The 23,589-nt window shown below is 37.4% G+C and overlaps 1 protein-coding gene across 3 annotated transcripts in view; it reads right to left on the minus strand.

Annotated features, from left to right (window-relative positions):
• Nucleotides 1-23,589, minus strand: part of CFAP43 (cilia and flagella associated protein 43) — a 106,957-nt gene that overhangs the window by 40,382 nt on the left and 42,986 nt on the right. For all 3 annotated transcript variants that reach the window (XM_047702956.1, XM_047702957.1, XM_047702955.1), the window contains 8 exons: nt 22,537-22,677; nt 21,567-21,748; nt 19,945-20,094; nt 17,545-17,675; nt 15,461-15,608; nt 14,446-14,547; nt 13,610-13,687; nt 426-551 (listed from right to left, as the gene is read on the minus strand). In XM_047702956.1, coding sequence (XP_047558912.1) covers nt 426-551; nt 13,610-13,687; nt 14,446-14,547; nt 15,461-15,608; nt 17,545-17,675; nt 19,945-20,094; nt 21,567-21,748; nt 22,537-22,677 — 1,058 coding nt within the window. The remainder of the gene's footprint in view (nt 1-425; nt 552-13,609; nt 13,688-14,445; nt 14,548-15,460; nt 15,609-17,544; nt 17,676-19,944; nt 20,095-21,566; nt 21,749-22,536; nt 22,678-23,589) is intronic.

Here is a 23,589-nt window from a genome sequence, read left to right on the forward strand (position 1 = left end):
GGTGGAAGATGGTTGGAACAAATGTCATGAAGGAGAGACAAACATCAGATGTGTGGCAGGCCTAGACACTCCTCTTTCTCCTATCCCCCTGCAATTTTTTTTAAAGATTTTATTTATTTATGTGAAAGCAAAAGTGAGAGAAGCAGCAGGCAGAGAGAGAAGCAGGCTCCCCACTGAGCAGGGAGTCCGATGTGGGACTCAACCTCAGGACTCCGAGATCACGACCTGAGCCGAAGGCAGAGGCTCAACTGAGCCACTCAGGTGCCCTCCTCCAACTCCCAAACTTAATAATTGTCTAACTCACTGCATTTATATGCACTAGGTTTTGTTTTGTTCACATTATCCTAAAAAAGTTCTCCTTCTCATTTTTTTTCTACTTCTTTAATTATATTTCTTTATGGTGCTTAAATTAGATTTTTCAATACCTTTGCTACTTCTTCCTCATTTTCATCATGAAGCCTTTCCAGTTCTTCAAGATCTAGGCCAAATTCCTTTTGGTCTAATTTTGCAATATTATCTACTGTTTCATTTTCTTCCATCATAGCCAGAACCTGAATTTTCAAATAAGAAAGAATGATGACAAGTAAAGAATTAAACTTTATAGACTTTTCTGAGTCTCTTTAGACAGCAGTCAGTAAAAAAGAGATGTTTTGTTTATCTGAGTATAACTATCAAGTAAAGCATTAGATTATGGGCTTATTGTGGTCATTTAAGTTTTCAGATTTAATCCTTAAAAACTCACTAATTCAAAAACAACAACAAAAATGTAAAAATTCATCACTTCATTGAATGAAATTAAGGAATTGTTGATATTTAGGTGTGCTGGTGGTATTGTGGTTATGTGTTTTAAGAGTTCTTATTTTGGTGTGCCTGGGTGGCTCAGTCAGTTAAGCATCTGACCCGTGATTTCAGTGCAGGTCTTGATCTCATGGTTGTCAGCTCAAGCCCCATGTTGGGCTCCGTGCTGGGTGTGGAGCCTACTTAAAAAAAAAAAAAAGAAAAGAGTTCTTGTCTTTTAGAGGTACAAACTTAACTAAAGATGAAATGATATGATATCTGGGATTTACTTCAAAATGATCAGGAGAAGGGATAGTGGGTAAGGGTATAGATGAAATAATATTGGTCATTGGATTTATTATTTTATTATTCTCTCTCCTTTTATACATATTTGAACATTTCTAAAATAAAAATTATCTTAAAAATTATCTTTAAAAGTTTATAACTTCAGAAAATTCAGGGCCAAAGGATATACATTGTAACATATATGACAAAGTATTATCTTTAATATACATAGAGCTCTTACACATCAACAAAAAAATTCAGAAAATATACTAGAAAAATTTAGGACTTTCAAAATGGTTGACTAAGAATGGGCTTTACAATCATCTTTTCCTGCTTCAATCCATAAAATTAAGAGGAAAGACATGTATAATAAATAGATAAATCTATTATTATAATTAAGAGGAAAAAAGGTATCCTTTAGTACCATGGAAACTGTAACATCTCAAAAATGAAAATCAGATGGATCCAAATAATACATGATAGCTCCAAGTGCCCACGAGACAATACTTGAGAAAATGCAGAAGCTACACCAGATATAGGAGCACGGGGTAACCTAGAAGTAACTGGCAGAGTGATTAGTTGGGGGTACTATATCGGAAACAGGGAACAGAACCTGTATGTATCTACACTGCCACTTGATAAAACTCCCCGGGGGCCCAGCAATGGCAACAGAAGGGTTTGTTGCCAAGTGGAGGAACTGGACTGAATATCTGGGTGGGAGACAAGGACAACGCAATGACAAGGAGTGTGCCAGTGGCTAGAAGAAATTAGAGAACATCTCCCCCTGCCATAAGATAGGTGGCGGAGCCACTTCCCAACACCACCCACCCCTTCTCATTTGACCAGACCAAAATACCTGCTGAAGTCACACTCCTACACATCTTCCCAAGCAGGTTCAGCTGGTGTGGTGGAATTACAATGGAGTGTGTCAATTTTAAAGATAAGCATAGAACAGTAAAAATAATAATAGACTACTAATATTTGGGGAACAACAAGACCATTGAAGAGAGACAATAAATTCAATAAACAGAAGACTTGTTACACAAGCAAAGAGTTAAACAGAAGTGGAATTTCACAGTAACTAGGGATGCAAAAATAATTGTATCTCATAAAAAGAATCAAGAGATTATAGAACCTAAAAGTTTGATCTTTGAAACAAAAAAATTTCAATAGATGGGCTGAATAGCAGGATGGACACAATTGAAGATAATTAGTGATCTGCAAGAATCAGTTAAGAATTCTGCCAGGTATAAACAAAAAATAAATAAATAAAGAGAAAGTGTGAAAGAAAACTGGAGCTACTTGTATGGACATCTTGAAGGACCTATAATAAATGCACTTCAGAAGAAGAGAATAAAGAGAATAGGGGCCACAGTGTTGAAAGAAATAATGAGAGAATTTTCGAAGACATAATACAGCATCAACACTCGAGACCAAAAGGGCATAACCAGTGGATCAGGGCCAGATCTAGACACAGAAATGTTGTGAAACTTAAGAACCAAATCCAAAACATTTCTAAAGGGGAAAAGAATATTGCCAAGTAGAAGAATCTGTCTCATAGAAGACCCACCTTAGCAACACTGGATGCAAAAATACACTGGATCAATAGTTTTGGATCAAATTTTTCAGGGGAAGAAAAACCTTGAATCTGTAATTCTATAGTCATTAAGCCATAGTTCAAGTGCAAGGTTGATATAATTTATGGACAGTCAGGGGCTCAGAAAGTTCACCAATACCCATACCTCTGAAAGGATTATTAAGGATTTACTTAATACAGAGGAGGTTGGGTAGAAAGACTTAAATCCAAATAAGATTGACATGTTTTTAAGAGTCTTAAAAACTAGCAATTTAGGGCTATCATTCCAAATGATGTCATTAAGAGAAGGTGAGGGAAACAGAGGAAGCTGAAAAAGTAAAAACTAATAATAATACACTGAGGGTCTTGTCTTATATGAAGAGTGAATATGGTGTGATACTCTCTAAACCAGAGCGTCTCCAAATTTAATGTGCCAAGAATCACCTGGAGGTCTTGTTAAAGAACATATTCTGATTCAGGACATTCAGGATGGGATTAAGATTCCAGGTGACAGTGCTGCTGTGCTCTTCCATTGACTAGGAAGGCACCAGATCACACAGAAAAATAGAAAGTCAAGTATGTGAGTTGGAATTTTAAAGATAGAAATAGAATTACGACTTCCAAAATAGTAAAGAAAAATAGAACAATAATAAAAAAATGTATGAACAATCCAAGAAGATAGGAAAAGGGGAAAAAGAAATAAGTTTAAAATATGTTAAATAGAAAACCAAAAATAAAATGGCAGGAATAATTTTAAGCATATCACTAATCACAATAAATGTGCCTAAACTCACCTATTAAAAAGCTCAGACATGATTTACAAAACCAATCCAGCTGTATATTAATTACCAGACAAAAGAAAGTTGGAAATAAAGGAATGGAAAAAGGTATATAAGTAAGTGAAATACATAGCAAAAAAATTAATACAGCAAAAAGAAATATAGCAAAAGTTAATATAAAAACCAAAATGTAGATTAAGAACATTAAAAGAGAAAAAAACAGATATTTCATTAGGATAAAAGGAATAATTTATTGAGGAGCTCTCTTGTGCACATTTGGGCATCTACTATAAATATTGATAGAAATACAAGGATAAATTGACACACTGCTAATCAAATCCTAGAAAATAGCAGTTCAAATAGCAGAAACATAAATATAAAGAACTTGACACAATTAGATTGATCTAATAGGAAATTAAAAAACCAAAAACAAAACAAAAAAACCCCCAGAGAATAAAACATTCTTTACAATGCACATGGAATAGTTACAGGGTTACAAAAAGCAACTGGATACAATGCTACAAAGATAATTTCAACAAGTTTTATTTACTGACTACAGTGAAATAAATTTCAAAGTTAGCAAAAAAAAAAAAAGATATGTAAAACAATATATAATAATATACAAGGCAATCTGAAAAATGGAAACAGACAGATGCATACACTCTTCTAAGAAACCCTTTGGTTGATGTGTTCAAAATGGAATTACAAATGTTTACAACTAAGGAAAGATTAGAAAATTAATTATCAAAATCAATGCAATATAGTCAAAGTGGTACTCAAAGGTATATTTATAGCCTCTCACACATTGGAAAACAATAGGAAATAAACCAACTTCTCAACTCAAAAAAGTAACAAAATGAGGACAAATAAACCTGATGGAACTAGGGAAGAACAAATAAAATTCTCAATTGCTAAAACCCTAAAAGAGTCAAATGTATAGGTATAAAATTATATATAATGTTCTCTTATCATAATAGTCACATCAATAAAAACTGTGCCATAAAAAACACAACTGTGCCCTATTAATAAAATAGAAATGCTATTATAAAGTGTGATCAAGAAAAAAGATAAAAGGCATAAATATACAATTAGGAACAGAAAGCTATAACCGAAAAATCAGAAAAGACTTGAGATTAGAATATTATACACATTTATATATTTTAAAATCTAGATGAGACAATTTTCTAAGAAAACATAATATATCAAATCTATACTTCAAAAGAAATAGAAAACCTGACAAGATTAATGACTGTAGAAAAACTTGAAACAAAGAATCAACTCCTGTAACAGAAATCAGGCACAGGTGGTCTTATATGTTTGTGTGAGTTTTTTAATGAAATCTTAAAAAAAGAATTCACACTTCATTTTTTTTAAAGGTTTTATTTATTTATTTGACAGAGAGAGAGATCACAAGTAGGCAGAGAGGCAGGCAGAGAGAGAAGGGGAAGCAGGCTCCCCGCTGAGCAGAGAGCTTGGATGGATGCGGGGCTCGATCCCAGGACCCTGAGATCATGACCTGAGCTGAAGGCAAAGGCTTAACCCACTGAGCCACCCAGGCACCCCAAATTCACACTTTATACAAACTGTTCCAAAGCATGGGGAGGGGGAAAAACTACTCAAATCACTTGTTATGACTAGTATAAGCCTGATATCATAATTAGACAAAGAAAGTACAAGAAAACAATATTACTTGTGATAGAGATACAAAAATACTAAACAAAATATTAGCAAACGGAATCTGGTGTAAAATGACCAATGTCTATGGGAGGAATATAGGGTATTTGATAAAGTTTGCACCAAAATTCACAATAAAAACAAGGGATAGAAAGAAATTTTACTTGTGAAAGGATATCTAACAGATGCTGAGGGAAGTATCACACTTAAAAGTTAGAAACTTTCCCATTAAGTTCGGGAAGAAGATAAGCATGTCCACTCTCATGACCACTATCCTGTTAGAATCCCTTGGCATAAGACAAGAAAGAAATGAAGCATAAAAATTAATAAGAGACATGATTTCCAGGAGATATGATAGTTTACCTAGATAATCCAAGAGAAACAATTGACAAAAGAGCAGAACTAAAAAGAGAATTTAGCAAGGTGATCATATATAAAAGATAAAATCAGTAACATTCATATATACTAGTAGTAGCCAATTAGAAAATGCAACAGAGGGCATCTGTGTGGCTCAGTTGGTTAAGCCTCTGCTTTCAGCTCAGGTCATGAACCCAGGGTCTGGGATTGAGCCCTGCATCAGGCTCCCTCCTCAGTGGAGAGTCTGCTTCTCCTTCTGCTTACCACTCCCCCTGCTTGTTCTCTCTCTTTCTCTCTGTCAAATAAATAAAGTCTTAAAAAAGAAAGAACATAAAAAGAAAATGTAATAGAAAAATATCCCATTCACAAAAGCAAAAAAACCCAAAACTATATCTAAAATAAACCTAACAATAAAATTAAACAAAGTCACTTTTAGACTAAAATGTCACTGAAGAATTTTTAGTTGAATAGACATATATTTATTTACATATAAATATTAAATTTATAATACATATTATATGTAAGATTTATATTATAGGGGGAGTGGTAAGATGGTGGAGTAGTAGGGTGACCCTAACCTGCTTCCTCACTGGAACACAGAGAGATAAAGATTGGATCATTCTGAACACCCATGAAATTGGTCAGAAGTCTTATAGAGAAGAAAGCTGTACATCTACAAACCAGAAAAATGAACTGTGGAAGATGGAGAAATTCACCCCAAAAGAAAGAATAGGAAGAAATCATGGCCAGAGACTTAATCAATACAGATATAAGTAAAATGTCTGAACAAGAATTTAAAGCAACAATTTTAAGGATAGTAGCTGGGCTTGAATAAAGCATAGAAGATGCTATAGAATCCAGTACTACAGAGATAAAAGAACTAAAATCTAGTCAGGCTGAAATTAAAAACTCTATAACTGAATGCAGTCCTAAGTGGAGGCCATAAAAATGAAGATGAATCAGAAAAGCGAATCAGTGATAGAGAAGATAAAATTATGGAAAATAATGAAGCTGAAAAGAAGAGGGAAAGAAAACTATTAGACCATGAAGGCAAACTTACGGAACTCAGTGACTCCACAAAGTGAAATAATATCCGTGTTACAGGAGTCCGAGAAGATGAAGAGCAGGAAAAAAGGGCAGAGAGTTTATTTAAACAAATTATAGCTGAGAACTTCCCTAATCTGGAGAAGGAAACAGGCATTCAAGTCCAGAAGCATGGAGAACTCCCCTCAAAATCAACCCCCCCCCCAAAAAAAATAGGTCAATACTTCAACATATTATAGTGAAGTTTGCAATTTACAAAGATAAACAGAAAATCCTGAAAACAGCTTGGGACAAAAGATCCTTAACCTATAAGGGTAGACACATGTGGCTGGCAGCAGACCTGTCTGCAGAGACCTGGCAAGCCAGAAAGGGCTAGTATGATATACTCAACATGCTAAATGGGGAAAATATTCAGCCAAGAATACTTTATCCAGCAAGGCTGTCATTTAGAATAAGAGAGATAGAGTTTACAAGACAAACAAAAACTAAAGTAATTTGTGAACACTAAACCAGTCCTACAAGAAATACTAAAGGGGACCTTTTTAGCAGAGAGAGATCCCAAAAGTAACAAAGACCAGAAAGGAACAGAGACAATCAACAGGATTAGCAACTTTACAGGTAATAAAATGGGACTAAAATCATACCTTTCAATAATTACTCTGAAGGTAAATGGATTAAATGCTCCAGTCAAAAGGCATAGGGTATCAGACCCATATCAATATGTGCTTATAAAAGACTCATTCTAGACCCAAAGTCACCTCCAGATTGAAAATGAGGTGGTGGAGAGCCATTTATCATGCTAATGGACATAAAAAGAAAGCTGGAGTAGTCATTCTTACCTCAAACTAGATTTTAAACCAAAGACTGTAATAAAAGATGAAGAAGGACACTATATCCAAATAAAGGGGGTCTATCCAAGAAGAAGATCTAACAATTGTAAATATTTGTTCCCCTAACTTGGGAGCAGCCAAATATATGAACAAATCCATAACAAAATTAAAGAAATCCATTGATAATAATACAATAATAGTAGAGCACTTTCACCCCACTCACAGCAATGGACAGATCATTTAAGCAGAAGGTCAATAAGGAAAGTTGGGTTCTGAATGACGCACTGGTTCAGATTGACTTAACAGTTATCTTCAGAGCATTTCATCCTAAAGCAGCAAAATACACACACTTTTTGAGTGCACATGGAACATTCTCCAGAATAGATCACATAATGGGTCACAAATCAGGTTTGAACTGGTACAAAAAGACTGAGATCATACCATGCATATTTTCAGGCCACAGTGCAATGAAACTTGAAGTCAACCATCAGAAGAAATTTGGAAGGACAATAAGTACACAGAGGTTAAAGAATATCCTACTAAAGAATGAATGGGTCAACCACGAAATTAAAGAATTAAAAAAACACACGGAAGCAAATGAGAATAAAAACATGACAGTTCAAAATCTTTCAGATGCAGCAAAGGCGGACCTATGAGGGAAGTATATAGCAATACTAGTTTTTCTCAAGAAGCAAGAAAAGTCTCAAATACACAACCTAACCTCACACCCAAAGGAGCTGGAAAAGGAACAGTAAATAAAGCCTAAATCTAGCAGGAGAAGAGAAATAATAAAGATTAGAGCAGAAATCAATGATGTAGGAACTTTAAAAAAAAAAAAAACAGTAGAACAGATCAATGAAACTAGGAGCTGGTTCTTGGAAAGAATTAGTAAGATTGATAAACCCCTAGTCAGACTTACCAAAAAGAAAAGAGAAAGGACCTAAATCAATAAAATCATGAATGAAAGAGGAGAGATCACAACCAATATGAAAGAAACATGAATAATTATAAGAGAATATATGAGCAATCATATGCCAACAAATTAGGCAATCTGGAAGAAATGGATACATTTCTAAAAACATATAAACTACCAAAACTGAACCAGGAAGAAATAGAACACTTGAACAGACCCATAACTGGCAAGGAAATTGAAGCAGTAATTAAAAATCTCCCAACAAACAAGAGTCCAGGGCCAGATGGCTTCCCATGCTCATGGATTGGAAGAATAAATATTGTTAAAATGTCTATGCTTCCCAAAGCAATCTACACTTCAATTCAATCCCTATCAAAATACCACCAGTATTTTTCTCAGAGCTGGAACAAACAATCTCAAAATTTGTATGGAACCAGAAAAGACCCTGAATAGCCAAAGTAATGTTGAAAAAGAAAACCAAAGCTGGAGGCATCACAATTCCAGGCTAAAAGCTGTATTATAAAGCTGTCATCATCAAGACAGTATGGTACTGGCACAAAAACAGACACATAGATCAATGGAACAGAATAAAGAACCCCTAAATGTACCCTCAGCTCTATGGTCAACTAATCTTGGACAAGGCAGAAAAGACTATCCAATGGAAAAAAGATGGTCTCTCCAACAAATGGGTGTTGAGAAAATTGGACAGCCACAAGTAGAAGAATGAAACTGGACCACTTTATTACACCATATACAAAAATAAACTCAAAATGGATGAAAGACCTAAATATGAGCCTGGAATCCATCAAAATCCTAGAGGAAAACACAGGTAGCAAGCTCTTTGACCTTGGCTGTAGCAACTTCTTACTAGACATGTCTCCAAAAGCAAGGGAAACAAGAGGAAAAATAAACTATTAGGACTTCATCAATATAAAAAGCTTCTGCACAGCAAAGGAAACAACAAAACTAAAAGGAAACCTAAGGAATGGGAGAAGATATTTGCAAATGTCTTATCAGGTAAAGGGCTAATATCCATGATCTGTAAAGAATGTATCAAACTCAACACCCAAAAAACAGATGTCAAGAAATGGAGAGAATTCAGGAACAGACATTTCTCCAAAGAAGACATACAAATGGCTACAGAACAAACAAAAAAATGCTCAATATCACCAGCATCAGGGAAATACAAATCAAAAGCACAAGGGGATACCACCTCACACTGGCCAGAATGGCTAAAATTAACAACTCAGGAAAAAACAAGTGTTGGTGAGAATATGGAGAAAGGGGAACCCTCTAACACTGTTGGTGGGAATGCAAACTGGTGCAGACACTCTGGAAAACAGTATGGAACTTTGTTAGGAAGTTAAAAATAGTACTGTATAACCCAGAAATTATACTTCTATGTATTTATCCAAAGGATACAAAAATAGTGACTTGAAGGGACACATGCATCCCAATGTTTATAGCAGCTATGTCCACAAAAGCCAAACTATGGAAAAAGCCCAGATGACCATCAACAGATGAATGGATAAAGAAGTGGTGTATATATACAATGGAATACTACTCAGCCATCTAAAGAGTGCTATGGTGATTGCTGTGAATTGTGTAAGACTGATGATTCACCTGTAACCCTGAAACAAATAATACATTATATGTTAATAAATTTTTAAAAAGAATGAAATCTTGCTATTTGCAATGGCATGGATGGAACTAAGGGGTATTATGCTAAGAGAAATTAGTCAGAGAAAGATAATTATATGATTTCACCTGGGTGGCTTGGTGGGTTAACCTCTGCCTTCGGCTCAGGTCATGATTCCAGGGTCCTGGGATTAAGGCCTACATCGGGCTCTCTGCTCAGCAGGGAGGCTGCTTCCCCCTCTCTCTCTGCCTGCCTCTCTGCCTACTTGTGATTTCTCTCTCTGTCAAATAAATAAATAAAATCCTTATTTTATTTATTTAATTTATTTATTATTTAATTTATTTATTTGTTTGTTTAATTTTAAAAACAGAGAGGGAGGCAAACTCTTAACTCTTAACTATAGGAAACTATAGATGGTAGAGGGTAGATGGAGGGGGGGTGGGTGGAGGGATGGGATAATTGGGTGATGGGTATTAAGGAGGGCACTTGATGTAAGGAGTATTGGGCATTAGATGCAACTGATAAATCACAAAATTCCACCCTGAAACTAATAATACACTATGTATTAACTAAATTGAGTTTAAATAAAATATTTTAAAGATTTATATCATATATTTTTATATATATTATGTATATATAAACTTTCAGAAATAGCAAATAAATTCTTACCCAAATCAAAGGTAAGCAATGTATTCTCAAAGTCAAATCAGAGTTTTACATTGAGCTTGACAAACCAATCTTAAAATTCAAATAGAAAAATAAATATGCATTAAAAAAGGACAACATTTTTCTTTTTTGAAAAAGAAGAGTAAAGGAAGAATTACCTTTCAAGGTATAAAAATATTTTATAATGTGATAGCTATCAAAATAGTTTGGAATTTTCCTGGGAAATGATCAATACTCTATTTCAGAATAGAGAGTCCAGAAACAATAGTGCATATATGGGAATCCAGGGATTGACAGAGGAAGTACTCCGAGTCATTAGAGAAAAGGTGGTACATTCAATAAAAAGCATGGGTGAAATGGGCTAGTCATTTGAAAAAATAAATTTAGATCCATACCTCATACCACTCATGAAAATAAATTACAGGTGAAATAAAAGGAGTATTAGAAAAAAAATTGTGAGACTTTGGAAGACCTTTTTAAAATCAGATATACAGAACAAAAGCTCTAAATAAAATATCAGTACATTTGGATCATAACTTATAAATTCTGCATTTTATTTTTTTATTTTTTATTTTTTATTTTTTATTATTTTTTATTTTTTTTTAAATTCTGCATTTTAAAAGGCACATTATAAAAGGTAAGGCACAAGACAAAAATATTTGTAGTATTTGTAGGTTGAACCATATAAAACTGTGATTTCATATGGTTCAACCTGATAATAAAGCTAGCTCTAGATTTTCCCCTTGCACATTTCTTTGCTTGTTCTCCCTCCCAGCTGACTGTGTTGAGCTCAAAAAAGGCAACCTCAAAAGGCATTGCTGAAGACAGCAGAATCTCTTCCCCATTGCATCTCTGAACAACTGCATGGAACAGAGTAGTTAATGACCAGTTAATAAACTTCCAATCCCTATGCCACTCTATTTTTGGAGTTTAGTTATTATCACAGCTTAACTAGCCCTAACTATGACAAATGTAAATTAAAAATAAAAATAAAAAAACTCCCCAATCAAAAGGAAAAAGACCAACAACATGATAGAAAAATAGTCACGGGATATGAACAAGGAATTAACAGAAGAGGAAGGTCTTTTAGAGTTATGAGAGGATAGTCAACCCAATTAGTAATAAGGCAAATCAAACAAAGAAGAGGAAATTCCCAAAGAAAAATTTGAGGACATTTCTCAGAACTGAAGGACAAAGATTTTTTATAGAAAGTGCTCACCAATGTCTAGCACACAAGAAAGACAAAAGCTAGCAAATGAACTAGGGTCCTGGTACAAAACAGATGACACACCCAAATGGGATAACTAGGGAGAGGGACTTTTATAAAAGTATTGTCAGGGTAAAGGAAGCCAACAAGGCATGATAAAGCATCTCAGGGTAGCAACACAGAAAGCGATCACCACGCCTATGTGTGAAGGGTAAGGGTGGGGAGTAGTTACTGGAACCTGGAGAGATCGGTAGTTGCAGGAAAGGGCTGGCTGTCACTGCCAAATCATAATACCACAAAGAGGCCACTGGAGGAATAAAGACCCTGCCCTCTGATTGCCGCTGCTCCTCACTGACTATGCCCAGCCAGAAGTGAGAGGCAAGAGAGCACATTGATAATATCCACAAAGGCCAGCCTGTTGGGGATGAGAAGGGTGGGGGTGAGGAATATATCTGCACCAGCAAACCAAAAATATCCATCAAATCTATCAAGGTACATAATTGTGAAATTTCCTAACAGCTGGGATAAAGGATCCTGTAAGTTTGCAGAGACAAAACCTGGTTACCTAGAAAGAACTGGGAATCAGAAAGGTATTGGATTCTCTAAAACAAACACTGAGAGCTAGAAGATGATGGAGCAAGCCTTCAAAATTCTGAGGGGAAATCAAGGAACACCGAGTGTGACAGTAGGATAAAGTAGGATAAAGAAATTTTAAGAAAAACCAAGTTTCAAAAATATCCCTCCCACATGCCCTTTCCCAAGAATGGAGCCAAAGCATTGTAGAACTCTAAGGGGACAGGCACCATCCACACTGCATTACCTTTCCAGAAGCACAGCTATCTGATAAATGATGTCCTCAAGAAGGCAACAACACAGCAGTCCTGCTTAGGAAGCTACTAGAAGATGTACGTCAAGAAAACAAAGAAAAATGCATTGGGCCTTGGAAAGAGGGGCTCCAACTCAGGGGGCAGAGGATTTCCCAGATGTATAGACAAGAGGAGTTCCTAGGGCTCATGCTCCCTCAGACCATGTATCTGGTCTAGGGAGCAAGGTGCTTAGACTAGAGCTGGAAGATGGAAAATGAGGTCATAAAAACAAACCAACCACTGACAGCTTGACTACCTCAGCTATTTGACTGTATTAAGAGTTTTTAGCATTTTGAGAAGGTCTAAATCAGTGAGTAGGTACATAGAAAGGCTTACTCTAAAACAAAGGCAATTATTCCAGGGAAAATATGATTGTAAAAATGGAAATGTAATCATAACATACCATATGGCTCAGCTTTGAGAGTATTTATGTAACTCTACTAGTGTGCATACGGATACTGATTTATGTGTATGTTGTAGTGAAGAGGTGTAAAAGTACCTACTCATCTTCCATAACAGAAAGTCCACAGTTAGTGCCAAAATAGAAATATCAAGAAAAAACAGGATTAAAAAAACCATTTAGAAAGATAAAGGTAAATACCCAAACAAAAATGATGAAAGAATTGAAAATACTTATCTCGAGAGTACAGGAATCATAGAGAAGAAAAGTAGGGCAGGTGCTGTTTTAAAAACACTATTTTTAATTATATAACTCATTATTTAAGCTGTAAAAGTGTATACATGTAACTTTGATAAAAATACATATTTAAAAAAGAAGGGAGACCCAGCGTCAGGAAGTCTGAGAAGAAAACCACTGTTTATATATGGTGTGGAATGGGGCAAATTCCACCATGTTACAGCACCTCAGAAAACCGAGCTTACTGGCAGAGGGAAAAATGAATATGGCTCCTCATGTGGTGTTGAATAAAATGAAGTTCAAAAAAGGAATTTTAGACCGAAGGCCAGTATATTCATTTATGAATTCGCACCACTTACAGTTTTAGCAAGTGCTTTGATTCCTGTTTTTATCTCTTTCCTTTTTCTGGAAAACAGTTTCACCTCATTTTTGATGGCCTGAAATGGAACAAGTACATCACTTAAACAGGCAAGAGAAATTATAGTTGTATGACAGATAGGCAGATAGATGCACACAGAGGTACACAGATACACAGGTAGTACTTCTCTGGAAACAACTTTTGTAAAGACTAAGAATACGGAGTGTACATGAAATATCGCCCCTGCACTGCCTTGCTTAAGTCCAAAGCTGCTGTGCAAGTGACCCTGGAAGCAACTTGCAACTGATGTCATTTCAAAGGCCAAAGGAAAGAAGATAAATAGTGAAAAAATTAAATAGAGAATAGCTGACAAAAGCAACCAGTTAGCTATTTTATTGGGAACTTGAGTGAAACTAACAAGCTAACTTCAGACAGGAGCTGCTAGTTTTGTCATTTTCCTGCATATCTAAAGCCACCATGTCCTTTCTCCTGTTCCTGGCCCACCTGTTTTCTTCAAATCAACTTTGCAGCAGCCCCCCACATTCACCCCGACATGAAGTATCTGATCGTTCTTCACTTTGGCTTCCCCTGTTTGTTCTGTTTCATATTAGCTTAAGCACTGTTCCTAAAGCTAATAACTAAAGCTAATAATCTAAAACCTTGGGCTAGAGTAGGGTGTTTGCTTTCAGGAAAGTTATTACACTTGTATGATGTAATGTTCTGCCCAGTGGCATCTCATTCTACTTTCTAACTTTCCAATGGGTTTTCATAGGAAACTAATCTATTTGGCACACATACAGAGCATTATTTCAAACCTCCTCCATGTTTTATAAATACCTCTTCGCTTTTTTGTTGTATCCAGGGAATTTCCTTTATGTTATCAACTTGGACTAATTCCTCTTGTGACGAATCAACGCTTGGCTTCATATTTTCATTTATCTTAGAAGAAGACAGACATTTCTTTCTTTTTTTTTTTTTTTTATTTATTTGACAGAGAGAGATCACAAGCAGACGGAGAGGCAGGCAGAGAGAGAGAGAGAGGGAAGCAGGCTTCTTGCTGAGCAGAGAGCCCGATGTGGGACTCGATCCCAGGACCCTGAGATCACGACCTGAGCCGAAGGCAGCGGCTTAACCCACTGAGCCACCCAGGCGCCCAAGACAGACATTTCTTAAAATTAAAATGCTTTTCCTACCACTCTACTTCATATAATTGCTTTGGATCTCTTTGCACTTGTTGCATTTTTAAAATAATACCAAAAATTTTGCCTGCCCAAGATGTAATATTTTATAAATTTAATTCATATCAGTCTGTCCTTAGGTCAGCCACACCTTTCACTGAGGAAGCAAAAATGATCAGACAGGTCACACATTCACCAAAAAACTCTGCTTCCTTCCTGTCATTGCAGACCACATGCTCCTGCCTATCAAGCCTGGCCCTGCCATTTGTACTTAGGATCTCAGTCTTTTCTTCCTTCTTGGGGTCTTTACACTTTAAAAAAAAAAAAAAAAATTCCTCTTGCCCTTCTGCACCATCCATTCCTCCTTTTTTTTTTTTTTTTTTTAAGATTTTATTTATTATTTGACAGAGAGAGATCACAAGTAGGCAGAGAGAGAGGGGGGAAGCAGGCTCCCCGCTGAGCAGGGAGCCCAATGTGGGGCTCAATCCCAGGACCCTGACACCATGACCTGAGCTGAAGGCAGAGGCTTAATCCACTGAACCACCCAGGCTCCCCCATTCCTCCTTTCTACTGAAAACTGATATCTGATTTAGCAAGGAAGAGAGAGTGGGTGGAAGGAAGAAGGGAAGGAAGGAAGGGAGAAAAGAAGGACAAACGCTATATTGGAACTCAACTGTATGTTCAGATTTTGATTCCAAATTCAAGGACTCTCCTTGTTGTATACTTAAATATTCATTCTCCTCATTCATGGTGTTGCTCAGAGAAATTGAAAGTTTCTGGGAATAATGGATAATGTCACTGGCTAGGTTTCCTCCAAGCCGCCTATATTAATTAAAAAAAAAAAGAAAGAAAGAAAGAAAAGGACTACAAAATCCAATTTTAAAAAGTTTTAGCAGCATTATTTCCAGATACCTAACCATTTCTACCCAAAGAAATATGGGGCTAATTCTCCACAGTGCCCTGTAGTTATTAGGACTCTACTTCTTAGATAGGTGAGTCCTTTCATAGGCTCCCAGACATGATAGTCCTCTTGAGTTGACCTCTTCTCACATTGTCCCTGGACCCTTACCCTACACGTCCTCTGTACCTACCTGCCTTGGCCACTGTACAGAAGAGCCATTGTTCTGGTGGAGCCTTAGAATATACTAGACATTTTACTGCTTCACATACATAATCACACTGTCATATTTGTTCCTCGTAACCCCCACCCGCCATTGAGGGAAGCATTACTCCCATGCAATATGCCAGGGCATCGCAAACCTTAGACATATCAGTGCTGCATGGATGAGGGATTGTTAAAAACAGATTTCTGGGCCCCATCCACAGAGATTCTGATTCAAAAAGTTTGGGTAAGGACCAAAAGTAAGCATTTCTAACAAGTTTACAGTTGCTGCAGGCCCCACCTTGAGGAACATTGTTATAGATGACTTAGAGAGGGTATTATTATGTGCCTGAGGTCACAAGTTAGTAAGTCCTGGACCAAGGCTTCAAACTCTACTTTGTTTTGAGTCAGAAGTCCACATGATTAATGACCCATGGATGGAGATGTCCTTACTTCTAGAAAGAGGGCTCCAGCATTTGTTCATTATTGCTGGAGATGCTGTTTGTTCACTTACTGTGAACAATGTGTTAGGACTTATATATGAGAGACAAGTTAGTATTTTACTCAGAGTCCATGCATAAAATGGGCGTGAAGATGCAATGTTCAAATGAGTCTCTGAAATAAGTGATGATCAAAACTGTTACAATGTAAAATCTCCATTTACTTTTATTTAACATTTACAAATATTTAACATTTTCAGTGTCCCATGTTTTGTTACTTTTTTAATCAAAGGAAGCACCAGGAGATTTTTTTTTTTTTAGCAGCAATAAATTGCACATTAACTAATGATATCCAACAACAGACCAAACAAGGCAACATATAAAGTCCAGGCTGTCATCTTCAGGCTCTATCCCTTGGTCATCATTTATATGTTCAAGCAGTATTTTACTTGGAATTTTAATTTTAATCGAAGCAAAGTCTACATAATTTGATATTGTCTAAGCAAAGTCCCGCTAGGGAAGTATATCTACCTGTGTGTGCACATGCATACAAATCTATGTCAGGTTTTTAAGGGATGAATAGGAGCTTAAGAAAATGATCTACTCTTCACGATGGTCCTCATTCATTGTACTCCTCCAACAGGTGTTATGAAAGGAATGACTATCATCTCATATGTACTATGTCTTGTTATTTTTTTGTATTTTGATACTTTGACATCTGGGGCCCTGCTGACCCTGGTGGGACTACCCCTCCGGAGACCCACCAATTGGTACAAATAGGAAACCACTCACCCTGGAGCCACCTCTCAAAGGCAAGCCAATCAATCCAGAGCCCACACCTCCAACTCAGGGCCGCCATTTCCCTGCTTTAATCACCCCTGGACCAAATATCAGACAACCAGGGCCAGCACCCATGCTCTAGAACCTGCTGAAATTAACCAAACTAACCAATGCTAACCCTGTCTGCTCCTTCCCATGGAAACCAAACTAAGGCTTTTGCCCATATTTCCTTTGTTCTTTCTGCCTTGTTATCCACCTAGGTGCCTTCCTCTGCCACATATGTTGGCAAACCTCCTTCTTTTGGGCAGTGAATATAATAATTTTTTCGATGGCAGTTGTCTCCTGTTATGATGGCCTTGCTCTACATAAATAGTAACAAAATCTTTATTTTAAAACACTATAGCACATCATGTTGCTTACTGTATACCATACACACCTCCATTTTAGGTAAACAAGGGTGCCATCATCTCTCCCATTCACCAGAATGTTTTGTCCATCCATTGAAATTCTCACTGATTGAATACCATGCCCCTGGTGAGAATGACTCCGACTTCGAGCAAACGTTTCCTTAATAGTTTTAGGAACAAAGTGCAGAAATTACAAATGCAACTTGACCATATGGTTTTTCTAAGAGGGTCACATGTACTTTTGCTTATGGATAAATCTTTTTGTATTTGCTAATAGCAAATTTTTATTTGGCATGGAAGTAGCCTCTTAGTAATACATAATACTGAAAATCCCTAGTTCAAAACATGCGCACTGATACTGATTTACTTTCTCATCTGTGTTGAATGGAGGGAGAGAGACTATTATCACCAATTTGTAATAGGAAAACTAGACACACAGAAGCAACTTGCTGAGGGCTACACAGTTATGGGAGGGGATTGAGCAAGCAGAAATGGCAGATTCAGATGCCTTCAAGAGTAAAGTAGGTTTCATTTCTGTGTGATGAGTGGTTGAGAGAGGAATAGCCACTGTGAAGAATGGAGGGTAATATGCCCCACATGGAGGATGCTAAACCAGTTCAAGTAGAACCCGAACAAAACATATCACTGATCTGTTACACAGGGCAACAGTTTAAGTTCCTTGACTAAAAATTGGGATTTCTGTGTCACACTGGTTCTCAACCATGATTTTTTTTTGAAATTTAACTTTTTAAATAGGCAATACATTCAAATGGATCAAGATTCAAAAACTAAGAGTATGCAGTGAAATCTCCTTCCTGTCTCCATTCCCCAGCCACCTCCCAAAGCCGATCGGCATAATTAATACTTTAAATATCCTCTCAGAGGTTTTTTTTTTAATTTTTTAAAAGACTTTATTTATTTATTTGACAGATAGAGATCACAGTAGGCAGAGAGGCAGGCAGAGAGAGAGAGAGGAGGAAGCAGGCTCCCCGCCGAGCAGAGAGCCCAATGCGGGGCTCGATCCCAGAACCCTGAGATCATGACCTAGAGCCAAAGGCAGAGGCTCAACCCACTGAGCCACCCAGGCACCCCCTCTCAGAGGTTTTTAAATGTATATGAACAAATTTTTATGTAGACATAATTCTAAACATAAGTTGTAGCATAATATATTATGCGCCTTGCTTTTCCTTATTAAAAGTAGATCTTGAGGTTCTTTTCATATTGTGGCATAAAGATTTTCTCAGTCTGCATAATATTCTATATTTTCTTTATGTATTGTTTATATAACATTATTTATTTATTCAGTCCTCCATTGGTGGTCATGAGGCTGCTTTTATAAACAGTGCTGCCATGAATAACCTCATATAGGAGGTGCTTTGCATAGAATTACCCAGAAGAATTCTGATGCCTTGCCACATCATGCCACCATCAGCAATAACATCTATTATAAATCATTTGAATAAGAGACAATGTAGCAAAGTTTGCAAATTGTCAACTTCAAAACAATCTCTAAATGATTCAAGATTGTTCCCATATAATAATGGTATCAGTTTTGCCCAGTTGTAGTCCAAATATGGTTTCTTACACAGATGCACAAGGAGAGCCAGATGTGCATACCAGGGCCCAGTTTATCTGTGGATCTGCAGGAGTGTTTCAAGTAGTAGTTGCAAGGCTTCAGGTGTGTGGGGTAGAACCCTGGGTAAGAATCACTGACCTCATTAAAGTATACTGATAACCGGTACAACTTGGACTCAAAACCTAGAAAAGGATCCTCCGCATCTGGGAGAGAAGAAACTATTTTCATTTTCTCAATGGAAATCAGAACTGGTAGCACTATGGGCGATGTTGAGGTCTCCAAGTGATGAGGGAAGGCTCAGTAAGGGCCACACCCTTTCCCTTACTCTCTTCCAGCATCCCTTGAAGAACTGGGTTGGGGGAGGGAGAGTAGCAGCAATCAGTCCAGAGTCACTCTAGGCCAGGGAGACAGGAGTAATAATCCCTAGGTTTGCACCACAATGCACCATTTCCAAAGTCTGTTTTGCATATACCCTCTCCCCGGCTCTCATCAGAATCCCACAGGTTGAGAACATAGACAGTTCCCCCAATATTACAGATGAGCATCTGAAGCTCAGTGAGTCTCCAAGATACACAACCAAGTGGTGGTGGAGCTGGGCTGCAGTTCACCTACAGTATCTCAGTCCCAAGGTCTTTATTGGCAGATCTTGGCCTACTGGTTTCCTCCCTTGGAAACTCGAACCTCACTACATAAAATCAACTGTAAAATGTTTAAGTCAATACTACCATCAGTGGTAAATAAGTTACGAATTAATTTACCTAAAAGAGAAGCCAAATTCCTTCCCCAATGGCCTTTGTTCTTTATATGAGATCAAGATATGCACCCCAAGATTAAAAAAAAGGGGGTAACTTACCAAAGTATGAACATCTCGGATACACAGAATTCCACCTTTAGCTATTGTTATGAGCCACAACCCATGTGAAGACAGAGAGAGCATTCCGGGTCCATAGTGTTTGCTTTGCACTTTTTGGTATGGCTTAAGAATGCAAATACCACTGTGTACCTGCCAATCAAAGACCATGACCCCATTAGAGAAAAGATCAGGGGAGGGTGCCTGGGTGGCTCAGTGGGTTAAGCCTCTGCCTTTGGCTCAGGTCATGATCTCAGGATCCTGGGATCGAGCCCCACATCGGGCTCTTTGCTCCGTGGGGAGCCTGCTTCCTCCTCTCTCTGCCTGCCTCTCTGCCTACTTGTGATCTCTGTCAAATAAATAAATAAAATATTTTTTAAAAAAAAGAAAGAAAAGATCAGGGGAGCAGCAACTTAAAGCTTGTGCTTGTGCATATACGGTCAGATTCAAATCTGCAAACACTGCCAATAGAAATAAACCGATACACCACATTTCTTGCACCACTTTTTCATATGTTGGCAAATTAAGGTTTGTTCTAACCAACTAAGAGAAGTCTTTATACATTAGCTACCATTAAATATCCCAGCCTACATCAACAATCTTTTTTTTTTTTTTAATTTGAAAGAGAGAGCACATGCACACAAGTAGGGAGGAGGAGCAGAGTGAGAGGGACAGGCAGACTGTCTGCTGAGCAGGAGCCTGACAGGGGCTCGATCCCAGGACCCCCAGATCTTGACCTAAGCTGAAGGCAGATGCTCAACTGACTGGGGCACCCAGGCATCCCTGACAATCTTTATTTTTTACTAATTCTTTTTACATATCCCCATCCTCAAGTACAGTTAAATGAGTCAGTATTCCCTCATGTACTTCCACCTCCAAGCCCCTACACATGCCATGACTTTTGTCTGGAATACCCTTCCCCACTCCATTTCCACCAACCTGTCCCCCTCTACAGCAACTCCCATCTCCTGCCAAGATTGTACACAATATTTCTCCATGTCTAAGTTTGACCTATTCTTCAAAAGCCAATTCAAATACAACTTCCTCTGTAAAGCTTTCCTTGAATTCTCCTTGCCACAAACATTTCTTTGTTCGTGGCATATCTGTGTCTCATACCTTGCTGACATTGGCTACCCTAGGAGAGGAGAGTTTAGAGGGAAGGGGGATAGATAGTCTGGGCCAGTGTGTGTAGCAGGAGTGGTATCATATGAGAGATGCTTGCAATGAGTGTAATGTAAGGATGGCAGAAACATAGTTTATCTATTTTGTGCAATGTTTCATATGGCTCAGGTGCAAAGTTCCATGGAAAACTGCTGACACCTGACACCTGTGGAAGAGATGTTCTGAGGCTTTGTTGTATTTAAAGACACTAAAATAATAGTGTTACCTGCATGTTAATCTGACAAGTAGGATGGATGTAACACAAGTATGATGGTGCTCAAAGGTATGTATGACAGATTAACAAATAATGCTAACAATGTATCTAAGTCAAGAATATTATGCTACTATAATAAAGCCATTTGTTAAATGGACTATAATATTAAAGCATGGATTGTGTCTAATTAGCAAAGTGTGTGAATCTTGGTTTCTAAGCTAAATAAGAGCACACTTAAGTATTGGCGTACTTTTTCAGGAAGAAGGTAGCTGCAGATGTATGACACTTGGTTACAGAAGCCATATATTTGTTGACTTTGAAAGTCCAGCACGGCGGAGGACAGGCTATGTTCTATCTCATACTGGAACCTATGAATGAGCTCATCTTTCAGCCTCCCTCTTTCATCAGTAAAGCTCACAGAAACTGTAAGATCTGGGGAAGAAGAAGAAAGATCATTTGCACTGTACATTGATTTTATTTTATAAGCATTATGAATACGAAAAATGAAATAAAAATTTAAATGCTCAATCAGTAATGCAGAGGCTCTTGAGAGGATAAATGATTCAAAACAACTTCATTAGAAGTTCATTAGAACTACTTGAGTATTAAATGACTGATAGTGCATAAAATATCCTTTTTAAGGCCTTGGCTAATTTACTCAATTAAGTAGAGACATATTAAAAGATACTGAGATTCTCAATTAAGACACAAGAATACTTGGAGGTTTTCGGCTCTTTTATACTCTGTAATTATGTATTTGCAAACTAGCTACCCAATTATATTTGTTATTTAAAAGTCTCTATTTTATCAGACCTCTTTATCCAAAAAGCTTTCTACAATTCTATCAATAGAAGTAACTACACAGTAACCTGTCTGAAGTTAACTATGTATATTAGAAGCCACAAAACAAGAGTTATCAATCAAATATCAAATGACGTCAAAATGACAAATCAGTCCGACAAAAGTGCCAGTTGATCTCGTTTTTCTTCTCTTGTAATAAGTTATGTTCATATGAATGACAAGGCCTAGAGGAAAGTCCAAATTTCACATTGTTAGCCGCTACATCATTTTACTTTGTAAGACGCACAAAAGATGGCCATTTTACCTCTTCACATGCTAAAAGGAAGAAAAATGTAATTACAAGGTGAAAAAAAAATAAGAAAGTTAAGCAACTACTCATCTGGGCCTAGTACAAAATTGTTTGCTTGATTTTTCTTTACCTCGTGGTAGTATTTTAGGCAGAGTAAATATTTCCAATCTGCTTCTTCCTGTTTCTGGAAGTGGGGAAAGCACCATCACTTCTACTATGTCTGTTTCCAAAAGAGACACTGTGGATATTTGTAAAATGTCTTTGCTCACCTCTGAAAGCAAACAGAAATCATCCTAAGTGATCTTTCATAAATTAAAAGGATCTTTTTTCTTCCCAAGTAAGATACCAGATTATAGAATTGCCTTCCCTAAATCTTTAGATTTCAATTTATTTACTGCATATTTAAAGTGACCTTTAAGTATAAGTGATGGGGACATTTTTGATGAATGATGAGGAGCTGTCATGATTAGATATCTGGGTTGGCAGATTCAAGCCCACTCAGTGTGGCTCAGCTTCTTTCCCTGTCAAGGAAACCTCTAGAGTCTGCGATATTCACCCCATCAGCGGCACCTCCATGCTCCAGCCCCTCGATGCTCCTCTGTGGCCTGTTCGTCCACTCCTGATATTGGATCAACTCAGGCATCAGTGTTCTTTGCATCTGTAGTCAAGATATTGCAGGGGTGGTGGAAATGCCCATGGCATGATGAGTCTGCTCCCCTGGAAATCAGGTCTCTGGAAGGTGCCATGCCTGGGGCACACCTTCAGCTCTCTCCAAAGTCTTTACTCCCCCTTTCCACAGGGGCTGTTTTATATGTGTCCACTTTATCTGCCCCTCCCCTCAGGTGTTCATCTGATGATCTTTCCCCTGACCTAGCAAAGAAGACCAAAGACATCTGATACAAAGTGGACCTCAATGTTCTTATCCGGAAGGCATTTTTGTATGAACAAAATGCAGTCCTTTGCATCTCTTATTTTGAGTCCATGCCACCAATCTCCTATTAGACCATGTGCACTCAAGGATCACATCTTCTTGTGTCTTTTATGGTTTCTTCTATTCAGCTCTCAAGACTCCCCCGTTCTCAAATTGAGCCCTTGCTGCAAGCCTGCTTTCCCACCACAGTTGCCATCTATGTCAATTCTCTTTTTTCTGCTGCAAACTACTTAAAACAGGAGTTTCTACTTA

Source organism: Lutra lutra, chromosome 14, assembly GCF_902655055.1.
Source record: "Lutra lutra chromosome 14, mLutLut1.2, whole genome shotgun sequence".
In the NCBI taxonomy this organism is placed as follows: domain Eukaryota; kingdom Metazoa; phylum Chordata; class Mammalia; order Carnivora; family Mustelidae; genus Lutra; species Lutra lutra.